Source organism: Typopeltis vanoorti, chromosome 3, assembly GCF_054136105.1.
Source record: "Typopeltis vanoorti isolate ZY-2024b chromosome 3, IOZ_Tvanoo_1.0, whole genome shotgun sequence".
Taxonomy (NCBI): domain Eukaryota; kingdom Metazoa; phylum Arthropoda; class Arachnida; order Uropygi; family Thelyphonidae; genus Typopeltis; species Typopeltis vanoorti.
This window is the reverse complement of record NC_143551.1, coordinates 17,980,623-18,001,091: the sequence shown is the minus strand read 5'-3', so window position 1 is coordinate 18,001,091 and position 20,469 is coordinate 17,980,623. Positions and strand designations below refer to the sequence as shown.

Sequence of the window (20,469 nt, the reverse complement as noted above, 5' to 3'; positions counted from 1 at the left end):
ATCTTTCAACTTAATTACCTTTAATTATCCATCTCTCTTCCTTTTATATATTACAGCTGATAGTCTGTTAGACAAATGATATAGCATTTTATAAACCTGATTTTGGTAATATATGGTAATAATATCCATATTATTTCTGTAATATCCAAAGGTTATATTGACTTCAATGGACACTTTGCATCCATGAAATTATTTATATATATATATATCAAGGTCGATACAGTGGTTAATCCTATTTGCTATATACACTGCCAGCTCCTGTAACATAGAAAAAACTGCTAAGAGAAGAGAATTCGTATCTTCTCTCAGCAGTTTTGTCTCTTTTTTTTCAGGAGGAAAATCCTGCTATCTCTGTTATTGAAACTAGCTAACCCTCTTTAGATGCTATATATTCGTATATATTCTATATATATCATAGACTCATTTCAAATTGGTGTTTCTGATCATATTGAGATCATTGTCACTACTGACCATGCTGTGGAGACACTGTTATAGTTATTTATAATACTATTTAGACTGTTATAATATTTATCCTCTATCATCTCACAATTAAAAAATAGAGACTAAAGAACAGGTATGCTGTTCCTTAGGGTTCTGTGCTGGGATTATCTCTGTCCACTGTGGGATGCAGATTAATCCCAACAGAGGTCCTAATTTACAATAGAGATCCTAATATATTCTTGCCAGTATTTGGTATACTATGCTAAGGGAAGCAAGTATGTGCTTTCTGCTGGTTTTAGTTGCCAATCCTGCTGTTCAACTTATTGTAGATATGTATGAGGGTGGTCTGAAAAGTTCTCGGTCTAACAGTGAAAAATTGAATTTATAATTTCAACATTATTTTTATTTTTCAACATGATCTCCCTTAAGACTAATACCATTATTCCAGCGATAGTCCAGCACTATTATCCCGTCCCTGTAGCGGTTCTCAGTAAGATCTGCAAAATACCCCTCTACAGCTGCAATCACCTCTTGATTCGAAGAAAAACGCTGACCAGCGAGGAAGAGTTTTAGTTTTGGGAAGAGATAAAAGTCAGAGGGAGCCAAATCTGGGGAATAGGGTGGATGTTCCAACAATTCATAGTGCTGATCCATTAATTTTCCCATGGCCAAAACACCTTCGTGGGTAGGTGCATTGTCCTGATGAAAGATGATTTTTTTCTTCTGCAAACCAGTTCTTTTCTCATGATTTTTTTTGTCTGGTCTGGTTAAAAGATTGAAATAATATTCCCTGGTTATTGTTTTACTCTTTTCAAGATAATAAACAAAATACCTTAAACATCCCAAAACACCGATGTCATGACCTTTCCTGCTGATGGAACCAACTTTGTCTTCTTTGGTGCTGAACAACCAGCTTCTATCCACTGTTTTGACTACTGTTTGGATTCTGGTGTGTAATGGTGAATTCAAGTCTCATCCATAGTAATAAATCGATGCAAAAAATCAGTTTTATTCTTGTTAAAATGCTCCAAGCACTGTTCAGAGATTTTCATGCGAGTGCATTTTTGATCTGCTTTGAGCAAGCACAACACCCATCTTGCGCAAAGCTTTTTCATGTGCAATTCTTCATGCAAAATATATCCTATATGATCTTTTGAAATGTCTGTAGTCTCAGCAATTTCACGCACTTTGACTCGCCAGTCATCCAATACCATATCATGCACTTGATCGATGATTTCTGGTGGTGTTACACTTTTTGGACATTTTTCACGTGAATCATCTTCAAGACTGGTACAGCCACGTTTAAACTTGGCAGTCCATTTCTTAATTGTTGAAAATGAAGGAGAAGAGTACCAATAAACTTTTATGAACTTCGAATAAATTTTTTTGGCGTTAAACCTTCTTTTACAAAGAATTTTATTACCTCCTGATACTCATTATCCATTTCTAGGGATACAGACAACACTTTTGCTTCAGACTACTGTATAAAACAAACTACTTGATAGAATGACTTGCAATTCCACATGGATGCTTATGATAGATGTACCAACTTAGAAAAAAAAAATCTCTTGTCAATAGTGTTGCCATCTATGGACGAGGCCAAGAACTTTTTTAGACCACCCTTGTATGCAACAAAAAAGAAAGTTCAGTAGTGTTAGTTTTTTTGTTTTTTTCCCCTTAAAAAAGTCGAAATTTGACAACTTTTACTGCTGCTGGAAATAACTTTTGAAATACTAAACAATAATCTTCTTAACTGGATAAAAAGGCTAAAGCTTAGATTAGTTTCAATGCTATTGAGAAAGAATGACCTAAAGAAAGCAAACAGTACTGCATAATACATCAACTAAATAGCGATAGATGATATTTGACCAGAAATGCTTATGTATGGAGGTATAAAAGTTTTCTGTGGCTACATACTTCAGAGGGCCTGGACATTAGGGTGAATTCCCAATGACTAGAGTAGAACACTCATAGTACCCATCTATAAAAAATGGAAAAAAACTGAATGTGTGAATTACAAAGGAATTTCTCTACTGAGTATTCCAGGTAAGATTTATGCAAGCATACTTGAAAAGAGGTTGAGAAAGAATTTGGAAGAGAAACTTGGAGAAAAACAAGCAGGGTTCATGACAAATGGAGGTTGTCAAGATCAGATTTTCACTTCAAGACAAATAGTTAAGAAATAATGGGAATATGACAAGGATCTGTACTTAAGTTTTGTAGATCCGGAAAAGGTATGTGACAAAGTGCCCAGAAAAAAAGTTTTTCAAAATGCTACAGTTATATGGAATGAATGGAACATTATACAGAGCAATCTATAGTGTATATTTAAGTTGTTAGTCAGCAGTTAGAATTGAAGGAAATACAGGAAAATGGTTCGATGTAAAATCAGGGGTAAGACAAGGATGCACATCATCTCCACTCTTATTCATCATCTATATAGATCACATTATGAAAGAAAGTGGCATTAGGCTTGATATTAGAATTGGAGATGTCAAGGTTAGCTCTTTGCTTTATGCAGATGATATTGCTTTCTAAAACACATGCAGTACAAGTCTCCAGGATTCTCTAACTAAATTGAATAATGGCTGTAATAAATTTGGCATGAAAATCATCAATAAAAAGACTAGAACTATAAAAATAGGCAGAAACAGAAAACTTCAGCTGCATTCTGAATGGAGATCCTATAGAAGTAAAATATTTCTGCTACTTAGGTACAGTTTTTAGTGAAGATGGCAGGTTAAATCTGGAAACAGACAACAGAATAAGCAAAGTTGGTATGGTGGTTAGCCAGATGAATAAATTTATATGAAATAAGAGAGAAATTAGCTAAAACATCAAACTAACAGTATACAAGACCATGTTCAAACCAGTTTTAAGTTATGGATATGAGAGGTGAGTTCTAAAAAAAGCACTTGATCAGAGACCATAATAAATTTAGTTTAATCCTTTATCCAAGTGTGAGCAAACAAAGTTTGCGCCTGAAAATATCTTCAGGACTGGGATAAGGTAGTACAACATTACCCCAGTCCTGAAGATATTTTCAGGTGCAACCTTTGTTTGCTCACACTTGGATAAAGGATTAAACTAAATTTATTATAGGCTAACCAAGTGAAAAATAAACTTTCAAGATCAGAGACCACAGATGTGATGATTCTGAGAAAAATTCAGGGAGTGAACCGATGGCATCAATGGCAGAATCATATTAAAAATAAAGATATTAGAAAGGAAGTTGACATTATTAGCATTTAAGAATGTGTCAGCAGAGCTAATCTAATGTGCTTTGGCCACTTAAATAGAATGGGTGATGAAAGATCAGCAAGACAAGTGTTTGATTCTAGGCAAGAAAGAGACCCAGAGGAAGACCAATTTCTAGGTGGATTGATTCAGTCAGAATTGCCTTAGAAGAACAAAATGTTAGATATTAGAATATTATAGTGCTTATAAGTAATATACTGATTTGAGGAAATTTGTGGATAGGAGATTAATAATAATGTAAACTTAATCATGTAGTGCTGTTATAGTAACGTGAACACCCCTTGGGGTATATATCAGGAAATTGATGATGTGATGAGGAGGAGGAATTCTTAAGCAAAAAAAAAAAAAAAAAAGGTGGAAAAGAGCTTTATGAGGGCAACAGTTATCCCAAAATTAACGGATGAATTTCTTTGTTAAACTGAGCTCTGGCTTAAAAGAAAGTGATATATAGTCTCTCCCAAAGCAATGGACAGTTCCTTTTGATATGTTATGCAACAAATGTATAGCAATTAAGTGCTGTAAACCTGAAAGAGATGAACTCTTTTTGTGTTCAAGGATAAGGAAGATGTTTCCACAAGGAAAAGGGAACTTTTAATTAAATTATCTTTGTATTTCAAGGAAATATAAAATGAACTGATATTGCAGATAAATATGAAAGAAGAAATATGTTCTTTCTTAAGAAATGTTGCACACAAATTATGAAAGCAAAAATACTTGAGGAAAAAAAATCAGTGATGAGCTAATTAGTTTTCTATGGCTACTGTTTAGATCAGAAGAAACTGAGCATTATAAGTTTGAAATTTGTATATTTTCATCAAATTCTGTGATCTTGAAGAGAAAACAAGATATCTTGTGTGTTGTCTTTGGCTCTGTTAAGTTTGTGGGCCCTTTTCTGTTTAGGAGATAAGTTTTTATTTATAATGCAGATTTGTATAAAGCCTACTTGTGAAACAAACATTTTACACAGTGTTTTTTCATTACCATAAATTTACACTAATACTAACTATTTGTAAATAAAGATATTCTTTTTGCATTTTCTTTCTCTCACTCAATCTCTTTACAGTATTCTGGATCTGAATCTGTGATATTACCTGAAAAGTTAATAAACCACTCAGGCATACTACTCTGATATACAATGACAACAAGACATAATAATGTATTCAGAGAGAATATACAGAATTCAATTGAAGTGGTGCCAGGGCCAACTCAGACGTCGGTTTTTCGAGCCTCAGACAGAGGCCCTGCACTTTCAAATTTCTAAGAAAATTTGATAATAGAATTATTTTATTCTGTAATAGAATTAATAATTATTTTTGATAAAAGCAATAGGAAATAGTTTGTAAATTATGTTTAATAATAAAATTATATGATTTTTTGATTAAAAAATGATTTTTTTGTAAATATTTTGGGACCCCACTAATAACTTTTTCCTGAGGCCCCACAAAATCTCCAACTGACTGTGAATAGTGGTCTCAACTACTCCAGTTGGATTCTGTATATCCTCTTTTTTTTAGTTAATTTACTGCATACACCACTGTCCTGAGTAATACAAAGGCACTAGGTTTGAGATGTGTGCAGTAAATTAAAAAAAAAGAAAAAAAAGAAAAAAAGAAGAAAAAAGAAGCATTCTGTTATAGGCTAGAGTCATTCGAAGAGAACTGTGAGCCATGTAGATAGATAAATTTTATCAGTACAACTAAAACTATCTTCATTTAACCTGCAGTATGGAGACCACGTTTCTTGATGAGAGTTAGACTTTATTAAACTAAACAGTACAACCCAACATGTTTCGTAAGTCATAGGGCTTACATCATCAGGGGTACTTACACAGATTGTTCACAAACTTTCATTAGTCTAGTATATATAAATGGATTGACAAAAACCTGTTGGATAAAATGTGCAAGAATTTGAACAAAACTAGTCCTTGGTGTAGAATTGAACTTTGATACGAACTGAAGACTAACAAAATTTTAGATATCCTTTAACAGTTCTTTCTAATAAGCAAGATTTCAAAAATGTAATTGCATAACTTTACTTGAAAAATGCTATGGAAATGCTATAAAATTCATTGCGCTTGTAGCATTTGCTATGTAGGCTAGATGGGATGGTCTGAACACAAAGGACTTTGAGAAGAAAACGAAGTACAGATCAGAATTAGCCTTTCACACAAGAAGTGCTGCAGGCCACCAAGTATTTTGGCAAAAAAACAGAAATGCCATATATGAAAATTTTAGGAAGGCTCAGAAATACTTTGTACCTCTACACATTGTAACAAAAACCAAGGTTTAATCCCACACTAAGTTTGGTCTGCATTTATCAAAAATGTAACAACCATGAAACTGGGATATGGCATGCTTTATGCCACAGAAAAGCACATTGTTCAAATGCTTACACATTAGTTCAGTAGTTTTTTATGCCACTCTGTTTACACGTACTAGACTTTGAATTTTTTAAGAAGTTTATTAATAAATATTAATAATCTATTATAAATAATTATAATTATAATTATTTTTTCTAGATTTTATAGAAGTCTTGTACTCCTGATGATGTAAGACGACTAACATCATCAAGAGCAAGACAACTTGCAAAACTTATTGGGTTGTATTGTTTAGTTTAATCAAATCTAATTCTCATTAAGAAACATATGTTCTCCATGCAGGGAAGTTAAATGAATGTATGCTAAACCACAGAAATATTAGATGTCAACTAGAACTATCATTATGAGTGACTTCCACTATTATGGGTTAAGTTTCTTCCATCCCATGCCTTAAGTAGCATGGGGTGGAAGGGACACATAGTGCAAGAATATTGATCTAGTAATAGCATCAGGGGGATCTATATATAAATGAGGTAGCTATTTTTCCTCCAGTTGGCAAGAGAGAGAAAAAGAAAGAGTGGAAGGTGGAACTTATAATGTGGCAAATCATGAGATCTTGAAATGTAAAAAAAAAAATGTATTTATGGAACTATTAGTCTATTTGTTTGCATCAGAAGAATAAATTGCATGGAAATTAAATGAATGAAATTAAGGTAAGAGTTGTATAAAAAAGAAAATGTTGTGGATCCAGTATTACAGGAATAGTGACTGTTTCCAGGAACAGTATAAAAAACAGACTAGTAGAGTGTCAACAATTGTGAGTAAGACAAAAATGTTCTATAAAAAGAAATTAGTTGAAGAGAAATCTGAAAGAATTTTTTCATCATATGACAAATAAAAGAGAAAATGGCCTGGAAAATGTCAAATCCATCTAAGGTTGCATAGCCTTTTCTATTCTATAGACTTATCTCCTTGTAGAATGCTAAAAATACAGTCAGTCCTCGATTTATGACATGTGATTTCCAAATGACCATCCCATTAACACATTTACTGAATATTACCACACTGCTACCATTGGACCCACATTATTGTTGCCTTCGAGATATTATTTAAGAAATACTTTTTATACTTTTTATCGGGCTGTTGTTGCTACTGAGAGTAAAAAATGCTCAGAGACATTTTGAAATATGTGTAATATCTTGCATTGTACAAATAATGTAGTGAAGTGACAGCACTGTGTTTAAAAGAAGATGCTGAAAAATGTTCATACAGTCACAGGATTCAACAAAGACAAACCCTTAAAAAGATTGGTGGCAAGATAATGCTGTTGCTATTATCCAGAGAGGTGGAGTTAAAGATTGACAGTGAAGATGTAGACCAGTTGATGGAAGCTGTGAAAGAAGAGCTCAGAGAGGAAGATCTTATAGAGCTAGAAACACAAAAAGTTGCAGATGAAGAAGAAGAAATTTTTTATTTTTCCAGCAGAATTGAAGAAACAGATTCCCAAAAAAAGTTTGCAGCGAAAAATTGACAAAGGCATTTTGCTTCTGTTAATAAAGCAATTCAGTTGTTTGAGGAAATGGATCCCAATGTAGAAAGATTAACAAAGTAAGAAAATGATGGTAATTTGTTACATCACAGTGAAAAATTTATGCAGGAAAGGAAAGGAAACTTGGTTAGACTGCATTGGATTATGTATTTTTAAGGAAACCCACTTCTGCTGTTACCCTAATCCCTGATGATGAGCCTAGACCTTCCACAAGTTTTGTATCTGGTTCACTCAGAAAGCTTTGTTGGAGTTTCTAAATTTGAAGACTTTGTCATTGATTACCTTGCCCCCTCTGATGATTCATTCAATTAATTATTTTAGTATAAGCACATAGAAGCACTGTACACTCATGTTTCATTATTTATTACAGTACAATATTGTATACAATAATTTTATGTTATCATTTGTATATTGTACTATAATACAGTAAACAAAGAGGAAAATTATTACAGCCAGTCTTTGACTTACATTGTAAGTCAAAGACCGACTGTAATATACGTAGCCTTCATAATTCAGTCTGTACAGACAAAGCTCTTTGGTTGGAAAGACCTGGGTTTGAATCCTGTCTGTGATGCGAGGAACCTTTATTTGGTCTTTTTGACTAAAGGTGAGTTAGCACAGGATGGCAGGTTTTTCATCCCTCAAAACAGGCAAACCAGCTCATGACCACACATATCTACAAACTTTGAACACTTTGGGGAATTTTCACCAAGGAATTTTTTTCACTATGTGGTAAATAGGAGGAAAATGACTGTGGACAGATTACCTTGCTGGATAAAGATGGGACTAGGTGACCAGTGCAATGACATAGTTGACCTATTTAATGATCACTTTATTAGAGCATTCCATCTTGGTCAGCAGGCTTTATTCCTAGAGGGATCGAGTGGTGAAGTGCTAAAAGTCAATGAAGAGGATGTATTCCAAATTCTGAGTACAGTAAATGTCAGCAAGGTAAGCTTATAGATGGAATTTTGCCATGTGTTTAAAGGGAACATGCTGTAAAACTGACTGTACCATCACTTCATTTTAAGTAGGATAAAACTGAATATAACATTGAAAAGAACAGAATTTAAAAACAAAGTTTTAAGAAGAATTATATTGAGCAGCTTTTACCAGTAAACTTTAGACTCAACTATTTAAATTGAAAACTATTCAAAAACAAGAACCAAACATTGGAATCTCAGTGGTCATCTCTGAAGAAAACATTGATTAGTACAGCCAGGGAGGCATGTGGTTGAAGTTGTCTGCAAGGACGGAAAAATAAGAACTCCATGGTGGACACGAGAAGTTAAAGAAGCAGTCCTCTAAAAGAAGAGAGCTTTCCAAAAATTCCTAGCAAATTATTCGGTATATGCCCTAAAAGAATACAGAGAAAAATGAAAGAGAGTTAAGCTATGTGTAAAAGTTGCTAAACAAAAGTCATGGGAACACTTTGATAAAAATATAATAGGTAAATATCAGGAAGTTGGCAAAATGTTCTGGAGGGCTATTGAAGAAGCTTAGAAATGGAGGAAAGAGTACTGTAAAAGAAATCAAAGATGATAAAGGTGATATGAAAACTGAAGGTAAGGATAGCCTTGATGTCTGGAGTAATTACTTTGAAAGACTGTTAAACGAACCAAGCAGTGACAGAACCGTAGTAAAAATTTTACAAGAGAAATGCAAACACTGGGGGCTGATCAGAAGGTCAAATTCCAAATAATTGGAGTAGAGCTTTCATAGTTTCCATTTATAAAAAAGGGAATGAAGCTGAATGTGAGGATTACAGAGGAATTTCTCCACTAAGTGTTCCAAATAAAATTTATGAAAGCATACTAGAAAAGAGGTTGAGAAAAATTATGGGAGAGAAACTTAGAGAACAAGCTAGATTGAGGCCAAATAGAGTTTGTCAGGATGAGATTTTCATGTTACAACAAATAGAAGAGAAATCATATGAATATAACAAGGATCTGTACTTAAGTTTTGTAAATCTGGCAAAGGCATAGGAAAAGGTGCCCAGGGAAAAGCTTTTCAAAATACTACAGTTGTATGGAGTAAATAGAACATTATACAGAGCAATACATAGTCTATGTTTAAGTTGTAAGTCAGCAGTTTGAATTGAACGAAATACAGAAAGATTGTTTGATGTCAAATCAGGTATAAGACATGGATGCACGTTATCTCCACTCTTATTCGTCATCTATATAGATCATTATGAAAGAAAGGTGGATTACAATTGGAGATATAGTTCGCCCACTGATTTGAGGTCCCTCGACACTTCTGTGCATGTTAGAAAAAGGAGAATCCATTCCGATAATAGGGTAATCAGTCTGTCTTCTGGGATGTAATAATAAACAAACTGAGTTTGTTTATTATTACATGTCGGAAAATTTAGCTTTTCTTTTACGAACATTACTGTTTTTAAAGTGTAACTATTTTGCTTGTATAACAGTTGGAAAAATGTACGTGGAGTGTTAATACGTGCAAATACTGCGTTCTACATAAAACAATGTCACTTCGCTCCATGATAAGTTTCCTTTTATTCTGTGACTTTTTAAAACAGAATCTGATTTCATGAAGTATTTTCCTTAAAGTTTCTCTTTTCCAAGGAAAATTAATTTTTTCTTTAAGCACAGGAATCAATTTTGGAACAGTTGGCACTCTTTTCCCGACCACGTAAAATTTGTGAATAGCTCTTCTTATAACATCCACATCAAAATCATTCAAAGCTACGGTTTCGATGGTTTTCTTTCTCTGGCGGTTTTTTTTTTTAGGAGATTTAAATTTTGGCTTACCTTCATCTTTTGATTCCCTACGAATTCTTTTAACAGTCGATCCCGATACGCCCGCACTTGCACACTTTATGACTTGAGAAAGGGGAACAAGAAGACGGCCTTCTGACGATTCTTTTTCGCAGAATGTCAGCACATTATTCAATATTCTTTTGCAAGAGCTACTGAAACGTGTACCAATAGAACTTGTGGACTGTACTGGATCCATCATACAAATTAATAATAAAAAACTAATGCAAAAAGAGAACAACAAAACTCCAGCTAGTACTAGTACAGCGACAGACAAGAAAGCACGTGATTTCGCATGTTTGGCGACCAATTCGTACATCCTTCTTTTCTTTCTCCCCTTCAGCATGAATCGACTATTCTTGGCACCAAGCCAAGAAGGGATCTAGAAATGGTGGGCGAACTATACCAAACTTAGCTCTTTGCTTTATGCAGATGATGTTGTACTCCTAAACACATTCAGTATACGTGTCCAGGATTCTCTAACTAAATTGAATGATTACTGTAATAAATTTGGCATGAAAATCAACAAGAATATTTCAACTAGTAAAATATTTATATTTCAGCTATTTAGGCACAATTTTTAGTGAAAATGGTGAGTTAAATCTAGAAATAGACAACAGAATAAGCAAAGTTGTTATGGTGGACAGCCAGTTGAATAAATTTATATAAAATAAGGGAGAAGTTAGCCAAACCACCAAACTAGCAGTATACAGACAGTGTTGAAACCAGTTTTAAGTTATGGATCTGAGAGTTGAGTTAGAAATAAAGCACTTAATCAAAGATTAGAGATCACATATATAAGACTTCTTATTAGAAAAATTAGAGGAGTGAGATGGCATCAATGGTAGAATCATATTGAACTTAACATTGTTTGCATTCAAGAATGTGTGAGAAGGGCTAATCTCAAACCTGAGTTTGTTCTCACAGTTTGTTGTTACAGTGACAAAGTGAAAAATGTATGAACAGTTTTTGAAGAGAAAATAATAACTTATTAGCACTGAAGGCAAGGTCACACATTATGCTAGTGACAATCAAACTTGTTAAACTCATCTTTAGTTAAAAAAGTGTTTAAAATAGTACTGTCATACTGTGGGAATAGAATCCACCTGAAGAGTGTTGCCTATTTTGCAAGAATTATTGGGATAGAATTATTAAGTACAAAGTTTAAAAGAAAGCTGTTATGAATCATTTGGGGGAATTAATTCATTCTTTATGTGTATTTAAGTTTTCCATTTATTTTTTTAGTGTGATTCCATTTGAAGCAGCAGTTAATATTGTGGACTGCTTTTTCTATGATGGAGCTAAAGTAAGTGTTTGTATTTTATTCAAAGCTCAATTCTAAGAAAGTATTTGACTGATATAGTAGGCCCTTGATTTGTATCAGGGTTAGGTTCCTGAGATGCTGGCATGTTGGCTTAAATTAAACCTGAATTATGTGTATTTCAGTGAGATGCATTCCAGGTGTATGAAATTTGAAAATCTTTCATACAGTAATACAAGAATTTTAATATTTTAAATATAAACATTATAAACATGAATTAAAAGCACATTTATTACATAATATGTAGCTGTATAATATGCAACTAAAGGCTCTTCCGATTATTATTATTATATTTAATAAGGTTAAGTGGGTGGTTCGCATTTCTTGATGCCTCATTCCCTGCAAAATATAGCAATAATGCATTGAATCTTCTAAATAGAGCACCTTCATTCCCAGGGATTGTTACCACCTCTGCAGCTACCTATTATTTCCCATCTAGAAATTGCTGCAAATCATAGATATGTAGCTTCCTACAAACAGTAAGATGTAACTGTCTGCTTTCCCTGTTCTTCTAATGACCTCCATCTTTTCTTTAATATTTATATGCAGTATTTATGCCAGCAGTTGCATTTCCACTCTTACAACTTTGCATTTCCACTTTTTTAAAAAATAAAGTTGTTCTTTTTTAAAGAACAACTTTATTTTTTAAAAAAGGCGCAGTTTTAAAGTACAGAATAAACGTTGTTTGAGTTATTGAAAACACAGTATTCAAGTTCACAAACTGAGTTTTAAAATTAATTCACTTAGAATGAACGTAGTAATCTGAGATTCGGTGCTTGCTCCACTCAGTAGCACTGTGTAGTGACTTTTTTCTTTCTTTCTTTTTGTTTTGGTGGCAGCATGTGGAATAGAATTTTCCAGAATTTCTGAAGGAAACAAAGGAAATTACTAGAAAATTCTCAAACTGGTGGATATTTAAATTGGCATAGATTAAACCATAAATCAAATCAAGAGCCTACTGTATTTAGTTATTGAAGTTATTTATTAATAAAATGTGATGTATATAACAATCCGAAATGCTTGGCTCTCACCGTCAGCAACAAAATGCATTAGCTTTAGGAATGAAAATTTGTATTTTTAGAAATAGAAACAAAATCCTAGCTTAATAGTTTTAAATAAAGAATTGAATTTGTTATATCTATTTAGATTGCCTTTTTAGAAAAATGAACTTTCAGTTCATTTTTCTAAAAACAAACAAAGTTCACGAGCTGAAAGATTGATGCTTGTTTGTGTATTCTTACAAAAAAAATTTCCGAGTGTTGTTACATAATAGTTAAAGAAACCAGTTTGACCAGAAATTATATTCTTTTCTTTTAATGCTTCATCGAGATGTATGCAAACAAAAGTTTTTTTTTTTTTTTTTTTTTTTTTTTTTTTATGAAATAGCTTAACAGGTTGCCAAATTTTATATAGAGGCAATAGACTTTGCATTATATGTAAGTGTGTGCTGTGTATTATATATCCAAAAATGCACAACACACTTAATTTTGGAAGTGTATATTGCCATACGTATGAGAAGGATCACTGCTCAGTCTGGTTCTGACATCATCTTCTCACCAGTAGAAGCTAGACCTGATGAGGTATTAAAAGTTAAATCCGTGGCAGGAGTCATCCATATATAAGTAACAAAATGGTGTTATCTCTATATTATAATACTCTGGATAAGAGATACTTGTAGCAAGTTCAGTATAGAATTTGTGAGATGTACTTGTCACAAAAGTTGAAAGGAAGGAGAGCAAAACTGGTGACTGAGTTCTAAGCATAATTGCAGAGAAAATAAATTAAATGATAGTAGAGTAGTAAGTATTGATAGAAAACCAGAAAATGTTAATATCAGTGATAATATTGAAAGTGCAGTCAGTACTGCTGTCAATACTGAAAGTAATCAGGAGAATGTGGAAGATCCAAATAAGGAAAGAACTTGCTTACATGTAATCCTTCACAGGAGACAGTGAGAGATTGACAGGCTACAGAAACATCAAGAGATTAGTTGAAATAAGAAGAGAAAAAAGCATGCAATCTGAGGTAAAAAAGATCATATGAATAAATGAAAGCGGAGAAGGTTGTAATTAATATTTTTTGGTGAACCTACAATAAGAGGGAGTACTTTGAAAAAATGCAACAAAATATTGTTTCCCTGGTGCAAAAATTAATATTATTAGAGATGCTGTTTTGGCTGGCACCATTGACCTGAGAGTGAGAAGTACTGTATGAGGGAGGATGTGAAAGTGTTATTGGAAGAAGTGAAAAGATGAGCAAGATGATGAAGTTTGCAAGTATACTGGAGGTATGCTTTGGTAGAGGCGAACTAAGATGGATTGCAATGATAGTAATGAATCGATATGCAGATTGTGCATAATGAATTATGTAGAGTTTGTGGATCTGTAGTCTGAGTTTGATGGACAGAAGGATTGGTATAATGCTGATAAACTGCACTTGAATGGATTCAGACTTAGGCATCTAGAGAGCATATGTGCATGGGCACCCACGAGGTAATTGACTTTGAGAATGACCAAAATTGTGGAATATAATCTCTCAAGCAAGAAAATTGAATGGGTTGGTCAATACGAAGTATAAAAAATGGTTGGGAGGAGGAGCTAAAAGGATGCTACAGTTTATGTATACTAATGCTAAAAGTATGCAAAAATAACAGGGAGGAGTTTTTTAGATTGGTCAGTGCAACCTTGCCAAAAGTTACAGGCATTAGTGAGATTTGGCTAACATCAGATGACATAGCTTTGGGGACAGAATGCTTAGTATTTTCAGGGAGGTTAGAGTAGAGAGGATGGTACTGCTAACAATAGCAGATGAATTGAAGCCAATAAGGGCAGGAGTCAATAGGGCAGGTGGCAGTTCTTTTAATGCAGTCTGGTGTGAGATTGAGGCCAGTAGGACAAAATATAAAATTGGTTGCTGCAATAGGCTGTGGAAGAGGGCAGGGATGATGTGGAAGAAATCCATCAGCAGAGTAGTACAGTGAATGCAGATTGAGTAATAATTATGGGAGACTTAAACTTTGGAAACAGACTGGGAGGAAAGATCACTAGGTAGGAAAGAAATGGAATTTCTATGCATACTGCAAGATAATTACTTGAAGTAGTATATGATGGAGGGACTCTGGGTATGAGAGTGTTGGATCTGGTTATGGGATCAGATGATCTATCTGACTAAAGTGGCTATGTTGCCTCCAATTGGGAACACTGATCATGCATTCTTAACATCAGAGGTAGTGAATCGTGGAAATTTCAGTTAAGAAAGGACATGTGGAACTACAAGGCAGGTCATTATAACAAGCTTAGTAGGCAGCTTTAAGCAGTGCCATGGCATAAAAATCTGCAAGGAATGGATGTTCAGAGTGCATGGGGAATAATCAAGAGTACCTGGAAGGAGCAGTATCATACTATATATCCAAGGTCAGGAGGGTAATCAGGTAGGAGTTAGATGAATTTGTTAGTATCATTAGGCATGAGCTGGGGGGGGGGGGGGAAATGTTGTGAAGGGTATATAAGGAGAAAGTTAATCAGCAAGCTTATAAACAAATGGTGCAAAGATCAGACAAGAAAGTTGACCAGCATGCAAATCAGATTATGAGAAGAAATTAGCCAATTAGTATAAAGAAAATCACAAAGGGGTCTTTCATAATGTGGCAAGTAGGAAGAATGACTATGGAAGTATAAATTTAATGAGTGCTGATGGTAGAGAGGTGACTGAGACAGATGAAATAGTTAAGTTGCCGGGTGACCACTTTGCAGTGGTATTATTATTATTATATGAGCACCTCTGTGTAGTCTGAAGACTCATCGTGGGAGACCTCTTCTTGAATTCGTTAACAGGCAAAACACTCACAACTGACTTTGGCAAACCATTCCACTCATTCACAACTCTCCAAGCAAAATATCTAGTCCTCACACCTCCTACTAACCACACCTTTTTAACTTCCAGGGATGAGCCATTGTTCTGACCCCTCAAGCCAAGTGCTGAGACATTTCCCCTATATCAATTGTATAAAACCCTTTAAGGTAATTTAAATGTTTCTATCATATCTCCTCTTTTTCTCCTTTCAACTAACTTCTGCAATCCACACATGCTCAATCTATCCTCATAGGGAACATTCCACAACCACTTACCATCTTGGTCACTCAGCTCTGAATCTTCTCTACCACTTCCTCATCCCCAAGAAACCCAAGAGTCCAGCTTGAGCACAGTAATCCAAATGTGGATGTATCAACGCCTTATAAAGAGACATAACAACTTCTTTATCTGTACTTGCTAATGAGTTCTTCAATAGCCAGGTAATCTTATGAGCTACCATAACAACGTTAGCAATATGTCCTCTAAACTTTAACTATCTACCACCACCATCTAAATCTGTAACTCCATCCATTTCCCGGAGTACAGTGCCATCAGAGTGATACACAGCTTGTAATCTGTTTATCCCAAAATGCATAAATTTACATTTCGTGACATTAAACTGACACCTGTTATTTTTTGCCCATACTGACAACTATTCAAATTGTCCTGCAAGCTCTCCACATCACCTTGATTAACTATTACTCTACTTAATTTTGCATTGTCATCAAACAACTGAATATTTCTTTTTAGGTTATTTCCTATATCATTTATGCAAATTACACAGCAATGGTCCCAGCGCTGAATCTTGTGGCACACCACTAGTCACCTGTTTTTGCATGGATTCTGCCATATATTACTTTTTGATATCTCTCCAGCAGCCATCCTCTTATCTACTTAACCAGTGTCATATCTTTAATGTATAATAAACCCAAGCAAGCTAAGAAACTTTCAACATCTTTCTCTCATCTAGAGATTTTTATTAATAATGTCGAGCACATTTTGGCTACTTGTATATGAGATGTATATGACTTCTGCATTACTTCTATCTTGGTATCTCTCCTTGGTCTTGTTCCCACTGACGAGACCTCAATAAAGGTCAAAATTGGTCTGTGTAGTGGCCCTTTCTATTATGCATAGCATTTTACATGTCCCAAAGTGGGTGTGCTGTGCATTATGGGATAGATACTAATGCAAGTGATGTGAAGTCATTAGCCTCTATATAAAAGTAGCTCAGGCATTGAATATCTTTCACGTGCAAAACATTGTTTTGCTTCCCATTTGTTCTAATTTGTGTAACATAGTTCCATGCGGTATTCTGTCAAATGCCTTTACAAAATCCAGCAAAATCATTGTTTAGCCATTTTCTTTATCCAAGTATATCATCCTAGTGAGGATATTGCTCTGACAGAGGTGTGACTGATGTGAAAACAGAAGTTGATGAATTGGAGATACTTAGGATATTGCAGAATATCAGTGCAAATACTGCTGTGGGATTAGACAGCATATCAGCATGTGTTTTGCAGAAATGTGCTAGGGAACTGGCAATGTCTTTGACTAGGCTGTTTAATTTAAGTCTGAGCTCTGGCGAAGTCCCAAGGGAGACTGCCAGAAGGAGGGCAAAATAATTCCTTTCCATAAAGAAAGATCTTAGGCTGTGGTAGAAAACAAATTGTATACCAATCAGTATAATTTACTAGCTTTGTTATAATAGAGTGCCGCTTGGATAAAGGGAATGGATACATGATCATACTGCTGTATTTTGCAAAGGCATTTGATAAGATATCAAATGCCTTTGCAAAATGGAGCTCTGTTTCTCAAACGGAAACAAATTGGGCTGGATATGAAAATGATGATATGGATATAAGGGTGGATGATAGGCAGACACCAAAAAGTATTATGTGGAGGAGCAGAATCCAGGAGAAAGCAGATGACAAGTAGTGTGCTGCAAGGCTCTGTGTTTGGGCCACTGCTATTTAATTTGTACATAAATGATATAGGAAATAATTTGAAACGTTATATATATTCAGTTGTTTGCTGATGATGCAAAGTTGAGTAGAGTAATAGTTACTCGTGATATGGAGAGCTTACAGGATGTTCTAAATAGGTTGACAGTATGGGCTACACATAATGTATTGCCAATTTAATGTGGAAAAATGTAAAGTTATGCATATTTGGATACAGAGATTCACAAACTATGTACCACATTGGAGGAACTGTACTCCAGGAAATTGAATTCAGGGATTTGGAGATAGCATTAGATTCTCTTTCATGAGTTCAAGATTAGAGAGTATATTGTTAAGGAAGCCAAGTTAGCTCATAGGATTGTTTGGTTATTGAAGAACATGCTAACAAACAGAGATAAGGGAGTTATCATTTCCCTTTATAAAACTTTGATATGACCACATTTGGATTACCGTACTCACATCTTGGAGTTTCTTTGGGATGAGAAAGTGGCAGAGAGGATACAGAGGTGAGTGACAAAGATGGCGAGTGGCCTGTGCAATGCTCCCTATGAGGATAGATTGAGGATTTGTGGGTTGTAAAAGTAGTTTAATAGGCAAAAAGAGGGGAATATAATAGAAACATTTAAATCACTTAAAGGATTTTGTAGGTTTAATACAGAGGAAATATTTCAGCACTTGGCTAGTGGGAGCAGATCAAGAGGTCATCCTTAGAAATTGGGTATATGATCAATAATTTTGAGCAGGATAAAATTGAATATCATATTTAAAATGAGAAGTGTCTAAGAAAGTTTTAAAATGAATCAAAGTTGATCAGCTTTCAGAGGTGAACTACAGATGTATACACAAATACCATTCAAAAAAAAAATTAAAGAGTTTGAAAATAAAAACCAGATCCTTGGCAGACCCTGAAGTAAATATTGATTCAGCCAGAGAAAGAAGCATGTGGTGAGGTTGTCTGAAGGAAAGAAAATTCAGAACTACATGGTGGACTCTGAAAGTTGCAGAGGCAGTAATGAAAAAGAAAAAAAAAAGCATATTGAGAGTTGGTAAGTCAGCTTGCTCTCTTGGAGAGTATAGAGAAAAATAAGAAAGATGTAAAAAATAAATAAATAAATAAAGCTTTAAAATGTAAACAATGTGTGAAACTAGCTAAACAAAAGTCATGGGAAGACTTGGTATGAACATTGAAAATAAATATTAGGAAGGTGGCAAAATATTGCAGAGGCCTAGAAAAAGCTTAGGAATGGAAGAAAGAATAATGTAAAAGGAATCAGATGACTAAGGTGACAAAAACACTGAAGATAAAAAAACTTCGAAAAATTGCTAAATGAAACAGTGACAGCACATTAGAAAATATTCAAGAGGAATGCAATCAGGATTACATATCAATTCCTGAGGTAGGGAAAAAAGCAATCAAAAAACCTGAAATGCTATTTGACCAGAACTGCTTGAATATGGAGGTTAGAAAGTTTTACAGTGACTACACTACCTAATTCAGAAGGACTGGGTTAACCACGCTACCGGCCAAGACGTCTATAGACGTTCACTTTATCATGGATGCGAAGTACTTATTAAAATTGTAATACCATTGTTATAACAATGAAATATATGATGGATACGAAGCGTATGCGGATGCGTATTTGATCCATAACGGCCGGTAAGGTGGTTAAATACTGGATGATCAAAGTGTCCATTTATGAAAAGGGAAATAAAACCTATAGATGAATCCCCTTCTGAGTGTTCCAGGTAAGATTTATGGAAGTATGCCTGAGTAAAGGCTAAGATAAATTGTGGAAGGGGAATTTGGAGAACAAGCTGAGTTTCCAGGCCAAATAGTGATTGTTAGGATCACATTTTCACTTCAATATGTCTCTGAAATACAATGCAATATAATTTGTCTGAAACATAGATAAAATATATTATCATCACACTGGCACCTCAATGGAGTCCCAAGACTAACTATGGTAGGTTCACATTAACCATTATTGTACAATGCTCATTATTATTATTACACCCTCCATGGATTCGGCAGACTCATCATGAGAGGTTCATTCAACTGACAACATTTTTATTATACTGAAGCTTAAAATCCTCAACACTCTCTACATTAACAACGTATTCTAGTAATGCGTTCCATTTACGGACAATTCTCCATGTAAAAAATCTACTTCTCACACCCTTCTTCACCACACTCTTATATAAATTCCAGGGATGGCTTTTGGTTTTTCTTCTCTCACCTTCTACTTTTTTATAATCCCCTCTGGATTAATTGGATAAAATCTCCTCACTAACTTAAGCATCTCTATCATGTCACCTCTTTTCCTCCTGTCCATAAAACTCTGCATTCCTGAGCACTGATATTGTCTTATTCACTTGTCTCTGGAGACTCTCCAATGTTTCCACATCATAATGAAAACAAGGTGACCAAATCTGAGCACATTAGTCCAAGTGTGGTTTAACTGCTTTATACAGTGGCAAGACCACCTCTTTATCCTTTCATGTCAGTGTACTTCTTTATCATAGCAGCAATGTGACATGCAGTTTTTGAAATACTTGCAATATACCTCTAAATTTCAGTCTACTGTCAACCATCACTCCCAAATCTTGAATCTCATCCACTTCTTGCAGTACAGTGCCATCAATATGGTATAGAGATTTTTATTTCTGCACTCCAAAATGCAATACCTTGCACTTACTGATATTAAAACTGCAACCCCATTCCTTTGCCCAAGTCAAAAGTGTATTCATTTCTTCCTGAAGGGAATTAACATCAGCCATGATACTTATAATTCTCCCCAACTTTGCATCATCAGCAAACAGCTGAATATTCCAAGTCAGTCAGTCCACGTGATATATAATTTGCAAACAAGTTAAACAGCAGGGCTCCAAGAACAGAACACTGTGACTCACCACTGGTTATCCTCCTGTTTTTGAGACACTCTCCATCATACACAACTTGCTGGTATCATTAAGAGAGCGCAATCACC

The 20,469-nt window shown here is 34.6% G+C and overlaps 1 protein-coding gene across 2 annotated transcripts in view; it reads left to right on the top strand.

Annotated features, from left to right (window-relative positions):
- Positions 1 to 20,469, top strand: part of Tbc1d8-9 (TBC1 domain family member 8/9) — a 571,393-nt gene that overhangs the window by 360,388 nt on the left and 190,536 nt on the right. For both annotated transcript variants that reach the window (XM_090415485.1, XM_090415484.1), the window contains exon 19: positions 11,591 to 11,651. In XM_090415485.1, coding sequence (XP_090271611.1) covers positions 11,591 to 11,651 — 61 coding nt within the window. The remainder of the gene's footprint in view (positions 1 to 11,590; positions 11,652 to 20,469) is intronic.